General features: G+C 37.5%; 1 protein-coding gene across 2 annotated transcripts in view; it reads left to right on the top strand.

Annotated features, from left to right (window-relative positions):
* spon1a (spondin 1a) overlaps window positions 1-21,344 on the top strand; it is a 208,559-nt gene that overhangs the window by 147,873 nt on the left and 39,342 nt on the right. The window contains exons 7-8 of one of the 2 annotated variants that reach the window (XM_065270016.2): window positions 11,975-12,039; window positions 12,255-12,290. In XM_065270016.2, coding sequence (XP_065126088.2) covers window positions 11,975-12,039; window positions 12,255-12,290 — 101 coding nt within the window. The remainder of the gene's footprint in view (window positions 1-11,974; window positions 12,040-12,254; window positions 12,291-21,344) is intronic. The other variant, XM_065270017.2, reaches the window with a different exon arrangement.

The following is a 21,344-nucleotide window of genomic DNA, read 5'->3' as shown; positions in this document are numbered from 1 at the left end:
TGAACTCCTGATATGATTTGAATGGGAAAGAGCTGTAGCTGGTCTGCCTTGAGCCATTCATAAAATATTTAAACAGCTTTTATGAGACTCTGATGTGATCACTCCATCAGCAGGCAGGCAAATATATCACTTTCTGTCAGGAAAAAGTGATTTCCATGGGATAAAGTTGGATTTTGATACAATAGCAAGACCCACTCCCAGTTTAATTTTCATTAGGACTTTAACACATGTTTTGCTTAAAAGTTTGTTAAAGCAATAAGCTGTAGGAGGCCATAAGTTATACTGATTATATCATGCAAGCAACATACTCAACAGTGACAATAGCAGCAACTGCAATATAATAAAAGACAATAATCATAATAAAGAATACAAATACTGAATGCGCTTTAACCCTCTGGGGTCTGAGGGGGATTTGGGGCCCTGGATAAAATTTTGACATTCCTTGAAATTTGTGCTATTTTCAGTTACTTATAAACAAATCGTGGTTGACCATATAATGGTTGACGTCTGTTTTTATATTACGGAAAAGGCCAAAAAAAAAAAATCAAACTGAACATATGTACCCTACACTTTTAATAATAATAATAATAAACTTTATTTTATAAAGCGCCTTTATAAGCAGCTTCTCAAAGCGCTGTACACAAGCTACACAACACAAACACAAATAATACAATAGCATCAACAATCAAAGGCTAATTTAAAAAAATAAGTCTTAAGTCTACCTTTAAAAATATCATAGCTCTGGACTTCCCTAAGATCACGAGGCAGAGAATTCCAAAGAACAGGAGCATATGAAGAAAAGGCCCTGTCACCCATAGATCGCAAGTGTGTACGGGGAATAACCAACAAGTTGGATTGCGAAGCTCGAAGTGTCCGTGTTGGGATATAGGGAATTAATAATTCAGATAGGTAGTCAGGAGCCAAACCATGCAGTGCTTTATATGTCAGCATCATAATTTTAAAATCTACTCTGAATCGGACTGGGAGCCAGTGTAAGGACTCCAGGACCGGAGTAATGTGATTGCAAACCCTGGACCCAGTCAATATCCTGGCGGCCGAGTTTTGCACATATTGCAATCTATTGAGTGAGGATTTTGAGATTCCAGCTAGAAGGGCGTTACAATAATCCATCCGAGAGACGACAAAAGAATTCATCAGCTTTTCAGCTACTGAAAAATTTAGCATAGGACGTAATCTTGCTATATTTCTGAGGTGAAAGAAGGATGACTTTACTGTACTCTGAACAAAAGAATCAAATGATAGCCCAGTATCAAAAATAACTCCAAGATTCCTCACTTTAGCCTGAATAGCCAAAACAGAGCCATCAAGAGACAAGGGTAAGGAACCGACTTTAGAAATCTGATGACGCGAGCCAATTAGCATAACTTCAGTTTTACCACTATTCAGACACAGAAAATTTTTACTCATCCATTCCTTTATCTCAGAAACACAGCCAGAAAGAAAATCAACATCAAGATTTTCACCAGATTTTGAGTGTATATAAATCTGCGTGTCATCAGCATAAAAGTGATAATGGAGGCCACGCGATCGCAATAATTGACCTAGTGGTGTCAGATAGATATTAAAAAGCAGAGGTCCCAAGACTGAGCCCTGAGGAACACCAGTGAGAACAGGGCTAACCTCAGACCTGAAACCGCCCATGGAAACAAACTGCGAACGATCAGTGAGATAGGAGTGAAACCACTTCAGAGCTGTGCCGGACACACCGAAATCTTGCTCAAGACGATTGAGCAACAGACTATGATCCACAGTATCAAAAGCTGCTCTTAAATCAAGAAGGATTAGAATAGAAATAACACCAGAGTCAGAAGCCATCAACAGATCATTGGTCACTTTGACCAAAGCCGTTTCAGTACTATGGAATTTACGGAAACCTGACTGTAATGGTTCAAACAGGTTATTAATTGTGAGATGGTTACGCAGATTAGAGGCAACAACACGCTCAAGAATTTTTGCCATGAACGGAAGATTTGAAATTGGTCGAAAATTATTAAAATCATCCAGAGAGACATTTTCTTTTTTTGGTACTGGAGTTACAGCAGCAATCTTTAATGCTGCTGGAACCTCCCCCATCTGTAACGAGTCATTTATAATACTGAGGACAATAGGGCTCAAAACATCGAAGCAAGATTTAAATAAACTTGTGGGAATAGGATCAAGCAAGCAAGTGGAAGATTTCATGCTTGTTACCTCCCTTTTTAGAGCCTCAAAGTCAAGATGTAGAAAATTGGTGAGAGGAAAACCAGTGAACCCAGACAAACCAGGTAGTGAAACAGTTGGAGCAGATACAGCTGAAATTTGTTTGCGGACACTATCAATTTTAGAATTAAAAAACTTAAGAAAAGAGTCACATAGCAGTTGAGAAACAGGCAGAGTAGCAGCAGTTTCAACTTTAAGCAGTGTATTTATAGTTTGAAACAAATGTCTTGGGTTTCCTTGATTGTTTTCAATAATCTGAGAGAAATAAAATGATCTTTCTGTCTCAATTAATGCTTTGTAGTCACCCAGGAGTTCCTTCCAAGCCAAATAGTGACAATTCAAGCCAGTAAGACGCCATTTGCGCTCCACCTTTCGACATGCAGCCTTCCTAGCACGCAGACTGTCATTATACCATGGAGCAGTACGGGCTGAAGTAACCTTACGTGACTTTAAAGGAGCAAAAGAGTCAAAATTGGTAATTAGAGCATTGTTAAACTGTGAAATTTTGTCCTTCAAAGATGTAGAATGCAGGTCACTTAGAGTGGACATAACAGAATTAGAAAAAACTGCTTGATCCATCGACTTCCATTTCCTGAATTTTACAGTTCGGCTGGTAGACACACTTGAATGATGAGTCTCCAAATTAAAGAAAACAGCTGAATGATCCGACAGTCCAATGTCAACAGATGATAACTGTGATACAAACGAGCCATTTGTTATCACTAGATCCAAGGTATGGCCTTTACAATGAGTCGGGCCAGTTACCAACTGTGAAAAGTCAAGACAGTCAAGAAGCGATAAAAATTCCTTGGCCCTCACAGTGTCACCTTGGTCCACGTGTATGTTAAAGTCCCCAACAATAAGAATTCTGTGGTACTTCAAGCTCAACATAGACAGGAAATCAGCAAATTCTGATATAAAAGCTTCCTGTGACTTATTCTTAGGTGGTTTGTAGACTATTGCAATGATGGTAGATGTAGACGCAGAGATACTCAAAACCAGACATTCAAATGATGAAAACTGGGAGACAGTTACTGGGCTTACCTTGAATTGCAGATTATAAACCACAATAATGCCTCCACCTCTGCCAGATAACCTCGGAGATCTAAAGTTCCAAAACCAGCAGGAGCAATCTGATTAAACAGAAGTCCATCATTTTCTTTATGCCAGGTTTCAGTTACAAACAGGAAGTCCAATTTTTTGTCCAATATAAAATCAGATAAAAACAGTGCCTTGTTATTCACAGAGCGGGCATTAAATAGCGCAGCGTAAGCCATGCTTTGAGATGGTGTCAACAATGACTTAGTCTCCACACGGGGTACCAGTATTAAATTACGGTGATCAGCACCAGTGTAAAACTGATTATTAGTCTTTCGTCGGCATGTAGAAACACAAATATTTGGAAAAGATGAAGCTGTAAAACTCTGCCTTGTGCCCCGGTGAATATATCGTTTAGGACGTAACAAGCCAGCGTCACGGCAGGGTTCATAAGAGTCTTTAGCTAAACGATAATGGTGATGTTTTAAATTCAGAAGTTGGCGTGTCGTGTACCTTAGAGCCATAGTCATTAAATCCACATACACAGCTGGTCCTAGATGTTGAATCCCCGTAGCACACCGTGAACTTAATGTCATAGAATCCACATCCACAGTCAAACCAACGCGTTGATTACGCGTTGCTGGTTGCAGATTATTCCGGGTGGAGCACAAAAATAAAAACAACGATCCAAAACAAATAAAATGACAGGACCACATTACAATCATAAAAGCGCTAAAAATAAAAACACTAAAATAACACTAAAATAACACGATAAGAGGAGCGGCAGCCAAACGCGCCAGCGTACCCCCGGAACAGGAAGTGATCTTGTAGGCTGGATAGTTTGCTACAAAACGCTTAGGTTTTTATTGCCATCGTAAACACTCACCACGTCCACCTCCTCAAAGGAGGACAGATGTAAAACATGGGTGTGGGTCCAGTCTGAAAAAAATAAACCATGTTGCGGGTTTGGAATCCAATGCCGAGGCACAGAAACTGTGGGTGAGGGTAGAAAGGGTGAGATCCACCTGCGAATCTCTCCTGGCAATGCGCGTAACCTCTCTTGAAGAGTGACAATCAAGAGAGGAGTGTGTGTGAGAGCTGACGGTGCAAGCTTCTCTCCCAAACCAATGGACAAACACAAACAAAAAGCACGCTTGCTGAAGGCACAGAAGCTGAAGCCGGCTTGGCTGGATGGCCTTTTTTATAGCTTCCTGAGTCCTATGTTATCACACCTGTGATGTTTGTCCTTTCCATTGGACTGACTCCACATACCTGTACGTGCTTCAGATGCGGTCACAAGGCATTCCCAAAGCATCACTACAAGGGAACATGGAGATTTCATGTGCAATGCTTTACCCTTAAATAGGCAAGAGCGGAAAACGATGAGCAAAAAATCATTTCATGTCATTTTTTTTATAATCTGGAATTTTTTAAATATATTACAGATTTTATGAGTTGTATCTCCCAGGATACATTGCCCTATTAAGTTATAAAAAGACTAAGTCATCAATATTAATTTTTTTTATTTTCTGCAGGAATTATGTTATTCTGACTTCCTCTCTTGCTCTAAAACATACCATATACATATTTTTCATCCATTTTAAACAGTGTAAACAACAGGTTAACTAGTAACAACAAATGTAAATAACCAACTAAATGTAAGTAGGCTTAACTAAGAATGAGCAGTTTTTGAATGTCTTCATTGGCTTCATTGGTGCTTTTCCTCCACCTGAAAAAAATTATACTTTTTTAAATAATAACAATTTGGTAAATTATTTAGCAATGACTTAATTTTGCATACTTCCTGAAGTACCACTCAATGTAAACTATATGTGTTTCATGCAGAGGCCTCTCATTTGCTGCAATTTAGAGGAATGCAAGCCTGGCATGAGGAAAAGTACTTAAATTTCTTGGTTTTATTATACTGTCGCACTGTCACCAACCCTTATCTTCATTACCTTCCTCAGAAACTGAAGAATTCATTGGTATCGACTCTATAACTCATATCACCTCTTATTCCTTCTACCATAAAATCAGCTAGTTGTGAAGCCGTGAAAGAAAATATCCAGTTAAAATGCTAAGAAGCAGTACCTAACTATACTAATATCAGTTTAACCTGCAAATTGTATCATTTATTTAAAGGAAAATACCACAGTTTTTCAATATTTTACTATGTTTTTACCTCAACTTAGACAAATGAATACATACCTTTATTATTTCAATGCGTGCACTTTTAATCTTTGTACATCATAAGTGATATAAGGATTTGATGAAAAAGTCTTCTTTATGCCCCAAACAAGACACTGAAGAGAACGTATCTCGTGTGCACATTGCCTGTTCAAGTGTTAAGTAAAAGGTTGAGTTGGTTAAAAAAATTAAATACTGGGACTGTTGACTACCCCCGTTTTTTCTGGGATGCCATCAAGAGTCATATATGTACCATTTTTATTTATTTAACATTCAAATGAAATACATCTAGATTTATTTAATTTGACTGGAGTTTAATTTAAACTGGAACTTCATCAACAAACCTTTTACTATGAGGATGTTCAGAAAGAAATCAAGGCAGGGCAAGGCAAGTTTATTTGTATAGCACATTTCATACACAAAGGTCATTCAAAGTGCTTTACATAGAAATGAGAAAACAATATAAGAGAAAAAAGTAAAAATAAGAGACACACATTTATATTACAATAAAAACAAACCTACATTGGAATTTAAAATAACAATAAAAATAATGTGATTTTAATTAAAACAGTTTAAAATGTGTTAAAAAGAATAAAACATGATTAAAAGTGACTTGAGTCAAAAGTGCAGTCATTGTGAAGCAGCACAGTGCTCATTCAGTAAATGCAGAGTTAAACAGATGTGTTTTTAATCTAGATTTAAAAGTGTTTACTGTTGAAGCACATCTGATCTCTTCTGGAAGCTGATTCCAGCTAGAGGTGGCATAATAACTAAATGCTGACGCACCTTGTTTTAGTGAACCCTTGGTATTTCTAACTGACCTGATCCTAATGATCTGAGTAATCTGTTAATCTGCCATGAAGTGATTTATAAACGAGTAACAATATTTTAAAATCTATTCTAAATGTAACAGGAAGCCAGTGTAAGGACTTGAGGACTGAAGTGATGTGGTTTTTGTGTTCTGTATCAGCTGAAGCTGTCTAATCTAAAATTTCCGTCTTTATTTCATGTCTTTAGACCCCTAGAATCAAGTTATGTGCTAGCACTGATATTTTCCCGAATCAGAGTTTGAGCGAATATCATTTATTATCTTTATGAGCACTGTCTCTGTGCTGTGATGCTGATGGAAACCAGATTGACATTTTTCCAGATAGCCATGAGAGTTTAAGAATTTGTTCAGCTGATTGAAAACAACCTTTTTAAATAATCTTGCCTATAAACGGAAGATTTGAGATTGGTCTGTAGTTGCTAAGTATGGTTTTGTCTAGGTTACTCTTTTTAGGAGATGCTTAACAACTGCCGTTTTTAATGACTCTGGAAAAGTGCCTGTGATCAGAGAGGTATTTACTATTTTTAAGAGATCAGTTTCTAAACAGTAAAGTACCTTTTTGAGAAAAGTTGTTGGGAGCGTGTCAAGCCTGCAAGTTGTTGCTTTAAGATGTTGTACTGTTTCTTCCAAGGTTTTTAAATCAATCATGTCATATTCTGAGATAATGACTCATTTTTGAGGATGTTGTAATGATATCTGACTGACCACAGTACAATATTAGGCCGTATTGATCGCCATTCTGATATTATTGATCTTCTCAGAGAAAAAAGGTTGCAAACTCAGAGCATTTCCCTAGGAACTTGATTTGGGGGGTTTGTTAGTCTCTCTACAGTAGCAAAAAGAGTGCGAGTGTTGTTTATGTTGTTGTTTATAATGTTTGAGAAAAAGGTCTGTCTAGCTGTGCCTAGAAGACTGTCCTTATAGATGCTATAATGTACTTCTAGTTTTGTTTTCCGCCACATACGTTCGGCTTTTCTGCATGTTCTTTTCATGCGCTGTACCTTTACTGGAGCTATACCATCAATGGCATCTTTAAATTTTATGTCAAAGTTTTCAAGGAGAACATCAACAGAGTCTGCCGATATATTTGGCAACATTGATAGAGCATTCATAAATACCTCACTGGTGTTCTCATTTATGAACTTTTTGTGACATAGACAGATCTGGCATCAGTGGCGGGACAGATCAATAAATCAAAGGAAACGCAGAAATGTTCAGATAACGCTTCACCCTTGATAACAGTGGATTTAGACTCTTGCTAATAAGCAGAAGAAGAGTGTGTCTCCGATTGTGTGTAGGACCTTGCACATGATGGGTCAAGTTTTTAAAACATTTAACTTTGTTACCTTTAAGACTTGACTCAATGTGGGAATTATCAACTGTTATCACTTTTAAACAGTGATGTAAAATTTTTGCTAAAGTTTTTGTCTCTCAATTAAATGTATTCATGACCAAACTTGGACTGTTTTCATTAAATCTCTTAATGCATTTAAATATCTTTGATGTCTGTTTTGCCATCATGTATACAGACTGTTACCAGTTTTAGATATTTAGGAATATACATGTTTCCCTTTCTGCACACAACTTAACTCATTGGTCAACCAAGTTTACCTTTATCTTTACAAGCCAGGTTTTCTGTCATCGAAATGTATATTTTACCTTGCAAAAACGATTTCCCCTTCTATGATACCTCTGCTTACACCCAAGGCCGTAGCCAGGATTTTTCAAATACCGAGGACATTTTTTTATTATTTACATTTTTTCCATATTACAGAATAATAATAAACATGTCCAAACTACGACATAGCACAAATGTAACTGTGTCTGTGAGAATTTTGTTGGTGACTAAAAGCATCCAAAATAAATCAATTGTTACATTTCATCATCTGAAGTGCAAGTCACCCTTTGCCTAGAAACTGCAAAACTGTGTCATTTTTTCAAGAAGCTTCTTAAATTTTCAATTTAGGATGAATTTTTAAGAGTATAGAAGGAGTTTATATATAATAAGGGCTCTTAGTGGCTGCTTTTTCTTCAATATTCAGCGTAAGTCATCTATTTCAAAAAATATATTTTTTGGTTTCTAATAACAAAAATTAATCTGTTTGGCACAGCTATATTTTGTCTACAAAAGTAATTTCAAGCATTTAACCATAAGCCTTCAGATTTAATGATTTTAAGACCATAGTTAACGTTTTAGTTAAGTGACCTTAAACTTTTGAGCAGTAGTGTAGGTTTTAATCTCATTGGTAGCCGTATTGCATCCCATATTGTAGGCTATTTGCTGCATAACCTTTAACTTTCTCACCTTCCCTCTTTCTCTGCTCATCTTTTGCTGGCTTTCCAAATGATAGTTAAGTTTGTTACAGGCTTTTCATTTTTATTTGCTTTATTAGATTAGAATTACAGACGTGGAGAGACTCTTTCTTACGTTGCATGTTACATAAACATTCTTGCCTTTCTTGCATACTATTCTTGTATAGAAGCAGTGCTTATTATACTTTGTGTTTGCGACCGCTACCTTTGAGCTTGTTGTACTTGCCATCGCTCTGTCGTTGCGGGTGTGAGGGACTCGGGCGGACTGAACGTGAGGACCGGGATGTCTGTTAGTGTCTAGCAGCAACAGAACCCACTGCTCGTTGAGTGTAGAGAATGATACTCTTGTGTCAGTCTCCAACCACGACAGAAAAGATCGCGACAAAGTTGGCAACACGGCACTGCTCGGACTGTGCATGTATATAGTGTATGAGCTATTCCTGCTTCTGGTTGGCTAACGATGGAAATTCAGCCAATCATCATTGATTATGTGGTTGTCCCACCCCCTCTAACATAAACAGGCCAATCATCATAAGTTATGTGTTTCCCACTCCTCAACACACAAAAACATTGCCTGTCTGATGAGAGTTTACTCGCTTCAGTGAGATTAATTATACTAATGCGCAGCATTTTAATGTCAGTAACGCAGTAAGGAAATGACGTTTATATATAACGCCGTTATTTCCATCACTGCACGTGATGGTCCGTAGATGTATGGATTGTCTCATCGGCTATTTTCACATTAAAATGAAACGAAACTTCAAGAAAAAACTACAGAGGACATGACCTCGGTGTCCTCAATGGTAGCTACGGCCATGCTTACACCACTAGATACTGTGTCTAAACTCCAAAGATTAATCTCTAAATTTATATAGAAAGGAAAGTCTCTCAGAATAGAGTATTTAACTTTACAGCGTTACAAAGATGCCACAGGACTTGCACTACCGGACTTTAAGCTTTACCATTTGGCATCACATGGGTTACAAGAGGTGTGGTTTATTCACCAGTTGTTTTTGGAAGCCACTAGGGGTGTGACGAGACACTTAATCCACGAGACGAGACACGAGATTGGGTTCACGAGAACGAGACGAGACGATATTTTTACACTTTTTAAGAAATCCTCGATGATAAAATAAATGAATAAGAAACTGAAATCATGTTATTTTTAAATGTTTTAACTAATCAAGGACTGCCCCTAACAATTATTTTACTAACTGATAATGAAGTAATTTGTTATTTTTGGGTAATAAAAATAGACCCAAGTGAGCAGTAGCCTTTAAAATTACATAATAACGAAGATGCAATAATAATTGGTTCAAATAAAGTATTAAAACCAAGTTACATTAAACAACATTACATTAACAAACACATTACATTTGTGGTCTATAAATAAATAGCATTATGTATATATTATAACAAATGCCTGCAGGGGGCGATAGTAGACTCGTCTCGGATGCTATCTTCACTTTCACTTTCACTTTAGACGAAAAAAAAAACGCTTATCTTTTAGCCAAACAATGTTTAAATCCATTTGAATATTTAATATACGTCCATTTCTTTACAATAGAAATGAACATGCAGACATTAAATCATGTAAACTCTGTGATGGTTTAATCTGCTGAGACTTCACATCTGACACTGATCTACAGAAAAACACAACACGTCTCAGACTTCATACGAGCTCCCAAACGAACATTATTGGAAACCCAAACAAAAAAGCAAATGCAGTAAAAGACAGAATATAATGCATGCACTGTAAGAGGCTAATTATACCAACCACGCTTTAAACGCTTGGAAACGCAAGGCGCGACGCACTGCCTTTTAAAAAAAAAGAGCAGTGCGTGTCGACGCGGCTTTTAATATTGCTAGGCAACCACCTAGTCAGCTGTCTTGTCAATCAAATATTGAAGCGTGCGCTCTTTTGCTGTTGACTGTCATATTAGCAGAAACTTTAAAAAGAGGATGCTTGATCTGACCTTGTTTGAGGGTGAGAGGTGCACAAACACGCAGGAGAGAGTGAGCGAGTGGAGTCCGGTTCTTCAAAGCAACTGTAAACTTCCCTCACCACAACGTAAGGCCCGCATCTCCCCTCATTCGAGTGGACAATGGAAAGACGCGAATGACGTCGGGCGCTTCTCCGCTCTCAGCGTTCCTTCAAAGGCGCGTGCTGCGGCCGCCGGCAAAAACCGCAAGGCGCTCAGCGCGCATAAACAGCGCGCAAACGCTCCATGCCCATAGAATATCATTTAAAAAAGGCGCCTGCAACTGCCTCCTCCGGAGGTCGCATATGCAGGCTGCATACGTCATTAAGGTTTATTTCAGATCATTAACTGAGCATTACATTCGCAAGTCGTGAGCATATTACAACAATTTGCGATTAACTAAATTATTAGTAAACTTTATAATTGTTAGTCTCTAAAAAGACAGTCTTTATGAAGTAAATGCAGTTTAAAAATGCGACCTCCGAAGGATGCAGCCTTTTTTTTTGAGAAACGGCCAGAATTTCACCTACATAAGAAATCTCGCGAGACACACTTAATATCGCGATACACATTTAATCTCGCGAGATCTCGTCGCACGAGATCTCGTCACATCCCTAGAAGCCACCTATAACTGCCAATTGAGGATATTTGGTTGAGAAATGTCAAGGAGGGTTGGCTCAGAAGGATGCAATGATATATGTTGGGACACAATGTGGTCTGATCATAAACATGTCCACAAAAATCCCAATCATCAGTTGATTTATTTTAAAATGATTATTATGATGCATTTTACTGCTAGATATCATCATTTTATAACAATCTGAACATACAGTATATGAACATGTTTTAGGACTGCTTTAAAGTTTTGGAAAAAGATTGCCATGACTTGTAGGACATTTTGGAGCTCGAAATACCATTTTGCCCAAGACTTCTGCTTTTAAATGATGACTCCTCTTACACTTTTTCTTTAACTCAGAAAAGTTGTTTTTCAGTGATCTAACTGCTGCTAAGTAAATGCTCACCTTGTACTGGAAGCCTCCATATTCTTTAGATTGGCCTCTGGATGCATTCTTTCTTGGACATTGAGCTCTCAGTGCAAGGTTAGAAGGTGGCTCTCCGAAGACTTGGCTAAATGCTATTTTAATAATGAAAGAGCCCATGCAGTTTTTTGTTTTATGTTCTTACCTTGTGTCTTATGTTATGTATCTGTCTTTCATTTTGCACAGCTTTAGACTTGTTTAGACTGTGTTTTAACATACTATTGGGTTGGGATATATGGTTGCCTGGGAATATAGTAGTGTAGTTTATGTGGAAAAAGTGTTTAGAGTGATGTTTATATTTTCACATTTTCTCTCTTCATTGACCCTCTGTAACAATAAATCTTTATCTATGTTTTGTCACACAGGGTGATGAGGTGTTGACTGTCATTAAAATGAAAGCCCAGTGGCCGGCCTGGCAACCTCTTAATGTGTAAGTAACTGTTTAGTAGCTTTTAGTGCTTTAAGTGTGAAACATAAGGCTAACAGTTTAATATGCAATTAAGCCATTGCTAAATTACTCCAATAAATGTGTACAGTATTGATTGTTTGAGTGACCCACTTTATTAACGTCTGGCTTAACCAAAGACAGTGATTCTTATTGAAAGCATGAAAGCAATAATTTGTAACGTTTGTAATTGTATTTAGCGGAGGTGGGGACAAGTCACACATGTTCAAGTCCAAGTAAGTCCAAGTCTTAACCATCAAGTCTCGAGTCAAGTCTAAAGTCAAAGTGCAGACAAACCAAGCAAGTAATATCAAATCAGTTGTTTACCCCAAGCCAGTGAAATCAAGTTAGTTGTTCACCCCAATCAAGTCAAATCGAGTCCTGATAAGCATCAAGTCACAGTAACAAAATAAAGTGCTATGCTAGTTAGAAAAGTAAAAAGTATTTTTTTTCACAATTTTTTCACAAAGTAAATGATTTTCTGAATTACTGGACATGAGTTGATTTTTTATTATTATTTCATGCTTCATTACATCCATGTTTAACATTAAAACTAATGTTATTTAGTTAAAATGCTTTAGTCATTTTACTTTACGTTATAAATGTATTGCATTATATCTAAGGGCTCTGGAAAGTAATTGTCAATATTTCTCGCAACATTTTAATTTCCCTGAATGGGAGCGCCTCAGGCTGGGAGTCTTTCAGTTTCGGGAGCCTGAAATTAATTTAACTAGCCCTGATAAACATTTTTTTTAAAGTAGAAATCTGGGTAGGGGTCAAACTATCAACCAAAATAATTTCATAATATCAAAAATTTGCAGTGGGTCTCAAACTGATCTTATACTTTTATGAACATGAATCAGCCTATGTCAGATTCTTAATCTTAGATATTAATTCCGGGCGTGAAAAGTATTTTTAAATATAAGCTGGAATTCATTTGAATGATTAAATGAATAATAAGACTGACTTCCTTGGTTAAATAAAACACAATTATATTTTTAATGCTACAAAGTGATTCTTTTTCTTTTGTTGTTTGATTACCATAATGACAGACAGCAGCAGGTGTCAATTGAATACCAAGCACACAAATCCTGGTTACATATCGACTTTTTTCTCAACTCTTTCAGTCTAAAAATGGTTGGGTTATGGTTGACCCATGCTGGGTAAATAGCGGGAAGAACACACCGCTGGGTAAAAATGGACCTAATTTTACCTAATAAACTTGTTTTAACCCAACTGCTGGGTTATTATAAACCATGGTTGCATAACAACAACCCAAAATTGGGTAATTTTTAACCCAGCATGAGTTTTGGTCCCAGCATGGGAAAAAATATCCCAGCAATTTGTAAGGGTTGTTAACTTAAGATACAGTATATAAACAACTGTTGTTATGAGAAGACTTAACAAGACTTTTTGAGATCTTGAGATGATTTTGTTTTTGTGTGGGTCCGGTCAAGTGCAATAATGCAATTTGCTGTGCAAGCTCTCTGAAATGTGTGCGCCTCCGCACTTTTGAGTGTGTGCGTGTCTGTGTGTGCGTGCTCTTAGATGTGACAAAGATTATTTATTTATTTATTTGATTAGTTAATGTGTGTGATTAATTCACAAATAATTTCATTTGTGAGAATTTCTCACATTATAGGCACTGAACTTGTGTGCAATAACTGCAGTCATGGCCCGAATTTCAGGACCTGCAAGTAAAGAATGAAAAAGCACCTGTCAAATTATACAAATATAAAACAAATCACAAATAATAACCCATAGGCATTCACCACAAACAGCATACGGACGTCAACACAAAACAGATTTAATTAAAACTGTAATCCGTAACTTTTTTCAGATAAAAATGAACAAAAAACCGTTATTGAATATCAATATAAAAATTCACAGTGTTAAGCTTATAATAACGATTTATTTCCTCACTTTAATGTTTCCCACAGGCTTGGCAGTCGGGTGCATGGGTGAAAATAGATAACTAATATGGGTTTAGATTGGTTGTTTTCGGATGCGGATGAACTTCTGTCATGTCGAGGTTTAATGACAGATTTGCTCTGATGCGGTGATCACAGACAAAAGATTAGCGGTGCAAAGCACAACACACGCACAGAACATTACTCCACAAATATTTGCAATTTTATATTTCATTCAGAGATGGCGATAGAGAGGCCAGAGTACGCCTGGCAAACTCGATTCCTTTTAAGGATCCGGGTTAGTGTGAGTCACTCACTAAAGTGATCCGGGTTGTGTGATTCACTTGAGTCATTTGAGTCAGTATTGCTAAATTGCCAAGGAAACTCAGTACAGACCCACTTGTAACCGGCTGATCCACGCGACTCGAGATTCTCAGAGCCGGAAACATTGCAGACTCGCAGACCATGGACATGAGACTCGCTCTACAGATCCACTAACCGGCCGATTCGCGTGGATCAGCCGGAGCCGGTTAGTGGATCTATAGAGCGACTGAAGTCTGCTCAAAAGCAAATCCATAACAAAAGCCTTTCACTTCTGAAATAACATGCTTATAGGTTTTAGGTATGGTGTGTATGGTCGACCATTTAAAAAAGAAGCCTAATAACAATAGCATAATAATATAGAGAAAATATAGAAAAAAACTGTCCTGCTTATGTAGCCCCCAGAGCCAGAGAGACAGTTCGCACAGATCAGCCGGTTACGGATCAGCCGGCGGATCAGCTGGTTACGGATCAGTCGGTTACGAATCAGCCGGTTACGAGTTGAGAGACTCTCGAGTCCGCATTGTTTCCGGCTCTGAGTGAGAATCTCGGGTCAGTTCGCGACTCGCGCGGATCCGCAGGTCTCTCGAGTTTGCAATGTTTCCGGCTCTGAGTGAGAATCTCGGGTCAGTTCGCGGCTCGCGCAGATCCACAGGTCTCTTGAGTTTGCAATGTTTTCGGCTCTGAGTGAGAATCTCGGGTCAGTTCTCGCGCAGATCAGCCGCGAGTTACGAGTGGATCTGTAGTGCGAGCGAAGTCTCATCAATAATGTTGAAAGAGGTTTGTGTGTGTGGTGGCGCTGTTTATGGTTTTACATTGAATTGTAGTAGGACTCAACTGATCCGGGTTAATGACACTAGAGACTCGCAACTCATGAGTTAATTTAAAGATCCGGGTTAAAGATCCGAGTGAGTCACGACTCGAACAGGTCTAGGCCAGAGTCACAGACTGCAGCTTTAAAGCAAAACTCACATATATCACCTCTATCATACCTGTGTCATACTCTATCATACTAAAAAAACTACTAAAACCAGCATAAACTTGTGAGCTTGGTTTAGCTGGCTCCGTGTTTACCTGGTTAAGCTGGCAGTTGGTCACTTTTTAAGCTGGGGTCCGTTCTTCGTATGTCGCTTACATCCAAGATTAAATGAGACATCCGAGATGTTCAGAACTCGCTAATTATGATCTCGCTTATCCGGTTTTTTGAACACCCCTGCTGTTGATGATTACTATTGTCACGGTTCGATCCGTGTCATGTTTTGTGTTTGTCTCTGATCCTTGTCACCTGGACTTTCATTGCCTGATTACATTAACTCATTACACCTGTTCCTTGTTTGATTGTCTGTGTATTTATACCCTTGTTTTCTGTCATTCACTCACCGGTTCATCGTCGCCTGTTACCTGTCAGTTGTGCTCCGTGTTCTGTTTTGTTCCAGTTTTACCTGCCTGATGGTTTGCTCGTGTTTTGTTTGATGTTATTTATTTGAATAAATGTCATTTTTGTTCGTAACCTGCATCTGCATCCTCTTTCGTGTTCCTCGCCTTTCGTCCCGATTCCTGACAACTATAGTATGACAGGATTGATTTATCTGAGATCATTGCACGTTCGTGCACTGAAAGAAAAGGCAAACATATCGATAGTAGAAACACTGATCAGCCACGCTGTGATTGGCCAGTTGTTACAATGGACAAGAACACGCCTATTTTTAACCCCTGCAGTATGCGAGCTATTAATGGAAGGTTGTGAACTTTTTATGATGCAGAATTTGTAAACCCAGTTAAAGCTTCTTTTGTACATAAAATCCCCCTACATAATTTAAAATATTCTGTGTAAATATAATCTGGATATCTTTACTATGCTTGTCAAAGACTGAAATTAATGATTGTTATTCAACTTTGATGCTCCTAAAGTACTTTAAGCCTCTTTTAAAACCGTTAAATGCTGTTTTGTCTGTTTGTAACACCAACCTAAAAATAAAGCAGAATAAAAACAGGTGGTGGTCCTGCATCTTCATTTGATGTCCTGGCAGGAGTAATGTCTCGTATAATGGAGAATACATGACTGCGTCAGACTTTCCGTATCGCCTCCGCTTAAAAAGGTGCGATCTAATCTTGTTTACATGAAATAAACCTGCTCCAAGCAGGTTTAATCTTACGGACCGGTTGCTATGGCAGCAACTCTATGATGAGCTTTGAAGAACCAAATAATCCAAGATCAAGCCAAACTGTCAACAATCAAATCCAGCTAACTGAGTAATCCATGTACGAAGAACGGACCCCTGGTCAAGCTCAAACTAAACACCTTAAACCTGCTTTTTTCAGTATTTTATTGAGAACTCTAAATCATTTGAAAGAAATATTTACACAAATGTTTAATGTATAGCCTAAATTGGAGGTGGTTTACACATCATGGATAATCTGTGTGAAATTAACATTAAAGGTGCTGTAGAATGTAAAACTGTATATATTGAGGCATATATGTATAATAAAAGTTCTGTACATGCTAATAACATAGTGAACTTCAAACACTATTGTATCCTACTTCTTATGTAAACCACTGAAAAAGAGGTCAAAGTCATATGACACAGACTGTGACGTTACAGTATGCCCTATCATTAAATTACACATTAAATTAATAATTACAATGTTGTTACGATGCTTAAAACATAAATTGTGACTGCTGATGAGATATGTGCAAAGTAACAGATTACACAAGCTATAACAAGAACTCTAGCTAGTTTAGCACAGGGTCAAGCATTAGACCTAATCTAATTTCTCTTTATGACTACAGGCGTCTTCATATCTCTGCTTTTTGGAAATAGTTTGGTTTTAGATTAAAACAGATGTGTGCTTGATGTATATTGATTCAAATGCATGTCATTTTTTTGTTAGTGAGGACTGTTTGACATTTATGTTGGTGGATATTTGCATTCTTACAAACATTACACTTTACTACGATGAAATGTTCTGGGAAAGATTTCTCAAAAGCAATTTTCATCAGATATTACTGATGCCTCAATGGAGGTTGGCATATCTTTAGTGTATGTGTTTTCTTTGTGTGTGTCTGTTTGCCTGTATACGAATAGTGCTGAGTGATGTGTTAGCCAGAGGTGTTTATTCCATCAAGGTTAATGGCAAACTTGCAGCACATACATATCAAAACATCATGTTGACCTATTAAATCTGTCTGTCAGTGAAATCCCAGAGTATTTGTGTGCAATGGGAAACAAGAAAGCATGTGTACTGTAAATTATTTAGATGTGTTCGGCACCCATCACAATAAAGAGAAGATATTGGTAAATATAAGAGAAGACAGATAAATTGAACAGGGACAGGGCTGTCAAACTCCAGAAGGAACAAACAAGCAACATGTTCACATATTGTTTTTCATATCTAATTAGACTTAGGGCCAGATTTACTAAACAGGGCAAATTGAGAGCACAAATCCAAAAAAGCGCAGATGGGATTGGTAATATCTGCGGGTTATTTACTAAAAATGTGAAAATTAAATAACACAGGCGCCACAGCTGATTTCCATAATGACCAACTCAATCTACTAAGAGCAGCACAAATTAGTTCAGGGTCGCAAATAAGCTGAGCTGATGAGGTGCGGGTGATCTAATGACGCCTGATGCGCTTGAGTTCAGCACCAAGGACATCACAGCTAATGAAGACACTGAAAAGAACTGGAGGACAAAAAGATGAAGGTTTACAGGAAGTTTAAAATTGTGGAATACTATTGTGTGACTTCTCCTAGGCAGTGACTATGGGTTGGCAAACAATATTTTTGAAAAATTTGTTCCTCTGGCATTCCAAATAAACAGTTACATCTTAAACAATCCTCTGCATTGTATCATGCGTTCTCTTCTCTCTGTGATACACCTAATTGCAGCCATTTCAAGCACAAAATTATTTAAGACGTTAAAGGTTTTTTGTAGGGCTGGGTATTGTTAGGAATTTCACAATTCGATTCGATTCCGATTCTTGAGGCTTCGATTCGATTCAATTCGATATTGATTTGTTTGCTTCAATATCGAATCAATAATAAGTAGATACACAAGTAATTAAGTACCTGAGTAGCCTATATTTTAATTTTAGCTTTTGGTGCAGACTTGAACGGAGTGCAGCTGCTGTTTGCCATCTTGCTGTTTTGGTAAAGCGTGTTTTGGTAAAGCGTTTCTTGTACAATGTTGAACGCTCTCACTAGAGCAGGGATATTCAGTTAGTTTGTCATGGGGGCCAGTTCATGAAAAGCATCTCATATAAGGGGCCGAAGATATATCAGTGATTATGACTTAATTTTCATATATTTAAACTCCATAACAACAAAATCAGTGCATTGTACAATAGGCTTTTTCTACAAACATGTATTTTCAAACTGCATACAACAAAATTAGTGCATTGTAACATGTCCAAGTAGGCTTTTTCTACATCCAGACATGTTCATATGTTGTATTTTAAAACTGCATAACAACATAAGTGCACTGTAAGATGCTTTAATTTACATTTAAAGGGGTAAATAAGAGCCATATCACACTCATTGAGAATTTAACTTATTTACTCACTTTAGTACACATAACAAAAAAGTTTACAATATGTAACATAACATTGTTTTATGCTGTTTTTGTCAAAGCTAATTATTTCACTACCCCTATTTAAACTACAACAGCCATCTTAATAACTGGCAAACATTAGTCTAGCTTCTAATAAGAGAAATTATACTTTTAGATTTCGCTAGAGCAGTAAAATCAGGTGTATGTTTGTCAATAGATACACGTTCAGTGGTGCAGGTGTTGGGCGCGATGATTGATTAACTGTCACTAATCGTTTTAATGCGTTTCCTTTATTAAGACATCTAATGTCATTGTGGATAAGCAAGTCATCATTGAGCCGACATATCAAACAACAACTGTCGGAAAAGCCGGTTTTGTAAGATGGAAATACAAGAGGTTAAAACAGCCATAGAGTCCGTGGTCTCACCACTGTCAGTCATCGCGTCTTGATGTGCGGGCGCGAGCAGCTAGACCAAAGCACGAATATAAACATGTGACAAACCTGCTTGCGCCAGTCACGTGACTCGCGCTCTGCATCTCATGCTGTAACAGATGCACGCTCATCAACTCGTAACTGTAGGGCCCGTTGTCCAACTACATTTATTTTAATTCTAAATTTATTTATTCTAGAGATGTCTTTTTCATAGACTACATAAAGGGCCGGATCAAATTACCTCGGGGAGCGGGCGCTAGAGTGTTGCCCAACCACAGCGCCGCCACTGGCCGGTAGGCTGAATCGATTCATGAATTTGATGAATCGATATTGAATTGAGGAACAAATAATTGCAATGCATTGATGAATCGATATTTTTACCCAGCCCTAGTTTTTTGGCATTAAATAATGGCACAAATACTAGTAATAGCACCAGCAAAAACATTAGTAAATCGCATTGTGTGAATCATTTAAATAATCTCTTCCCATAAATTTTGCATCTGAAAACTCCTAGAAATGCATATGCAATTAGTTCAGTCACAAAAATAACTAGACCACACCTTTTCAGTCCTAATGATCCATTGCGCATTAGCCAATCCCCACTGTCTTTATTTATTGCCAAAATGATGGTTTGCGCTGGCACAAGATTATTAGTAAATCTGGTCCTTATAATGTAGTTATATTCAGCTATACTAAGTCTTTGTTATCCCTTATGAATTAAAAACAAACAAAATGAGGAAATTGTTATATACATATACATTGCTAGCATATAGTGCAAAGCATGACAAGCAAACATCTCAATTTGCACTCCATTGTCTATGAGAAATATATATCAATATCTTCAGGAGATTGCTTTTTACAGTGCTAAATGCAGAGACACGTTTTCTCTTTATAAAGTCTTTTTAAGTGTTGTGTCTTCATCTGTGGATAGAAGATGATAGCAGCATGTGCCGACAGTTCTCTACCTTATCCTTGTTTAATATTTAAGTGATCTGAATTGGTAAACGTGCAGAGAATCCACAGAGCCCCAGTGAATTTCACACGTATTATGTTGTTTTCACCTCGTCGGGTACATTTGGCCGCATTAGGGCTTGAAAGTGGACAGGAAATTGCTTCTGACTGAACTCAGAGTGTCATGAAATTCTCTGAATGAGGCCAGAAGTGCTTGTGACCGGAGCAATAAATGTCTTTCCTCCAACTGCAGAATAAAACAGATGCCATCAATTTACTCTATAAGGGTGGTTTATGTCCGAGGACTCTGAAGTGGATACTACATTTCTTCCTCAACTCATCTTCTCTGCAGGTCTGCTTCTCTGTAGCGCTATTTTTGAATAGCATCTAATGTTATACTCTGAAAGTTTCCAGAAGTCTTGAAAGGCTCGAGTTGAGTTGATTAGCAGTGTGCTGACAGGCAGACAGTGAAATAATGGGTTGTCAATGCAAGCAAAGTCTCTAATTACTGTAGCGACATGATTTGTTTTAATGTGTGCCTGTGCGTGTATGTGTGTGTTGTGTCTTTTAAAGATTGGCTTTCGTTTTCTCTAAAGGAAAAAATTAGTATATGACTTTGTAACAGACTGTTCTTTCTTGTTAGGTAATAATGACTGACACAAATGTTGATGTGATATTGACATTTAGTGTTTTCGTCATGTTTGGTGTATTCATGTTTGGTGAAACATGAATCCATACATCTTTTGAATATTCGGCTTCTGGTTTTAGAACAATACAGCAGACTTAATTCCAAAGAATGGAAAACAACACAACAAAGCTGCACACCGTAACTCTGGCCTCTCTATTGACATCTCTATGGACTCAGTACAGTGCCATATATATTTTTGAAAAAAAATAAAATATTGCAAAGCAAAATAAAGTTTTGCAAAACAAAAACAAAGCATTGAGAGAAAAAATACAGTATTGCAAAGGAAAATTTAATTTCACAAATATAAATAACGCAGAGCATAAATTAAAATATAAATGAATGCAAAAATGAATGACTGCTGTAAAAGAAAATTCATAATTTTTATCCTTTTGTATCTCTGCAATACAATTATGTGTTTTGCGATACTGTTTACT

This window comes from Paramisgurnus dabryanus, chromosome 9 (assembly GCF_030506205.2).
Source record: "Paramisgurnus dabryanus chromosome 9, PD_genome_1.1, whole genome shotgun sequence".
Taxonomy (NCBI): domain Eukaryota; kingdom Metazoa; phylum Chordata; class Actinopteri; order Cypriniformes; family Cobitidae; genus Paramisgurnus; species Paramisgurnus dabryanus.
Note: the sequence above shows the minus strand (reverse complement) of the source record. Positions and strands in the feature narration are given on the sequence as shown.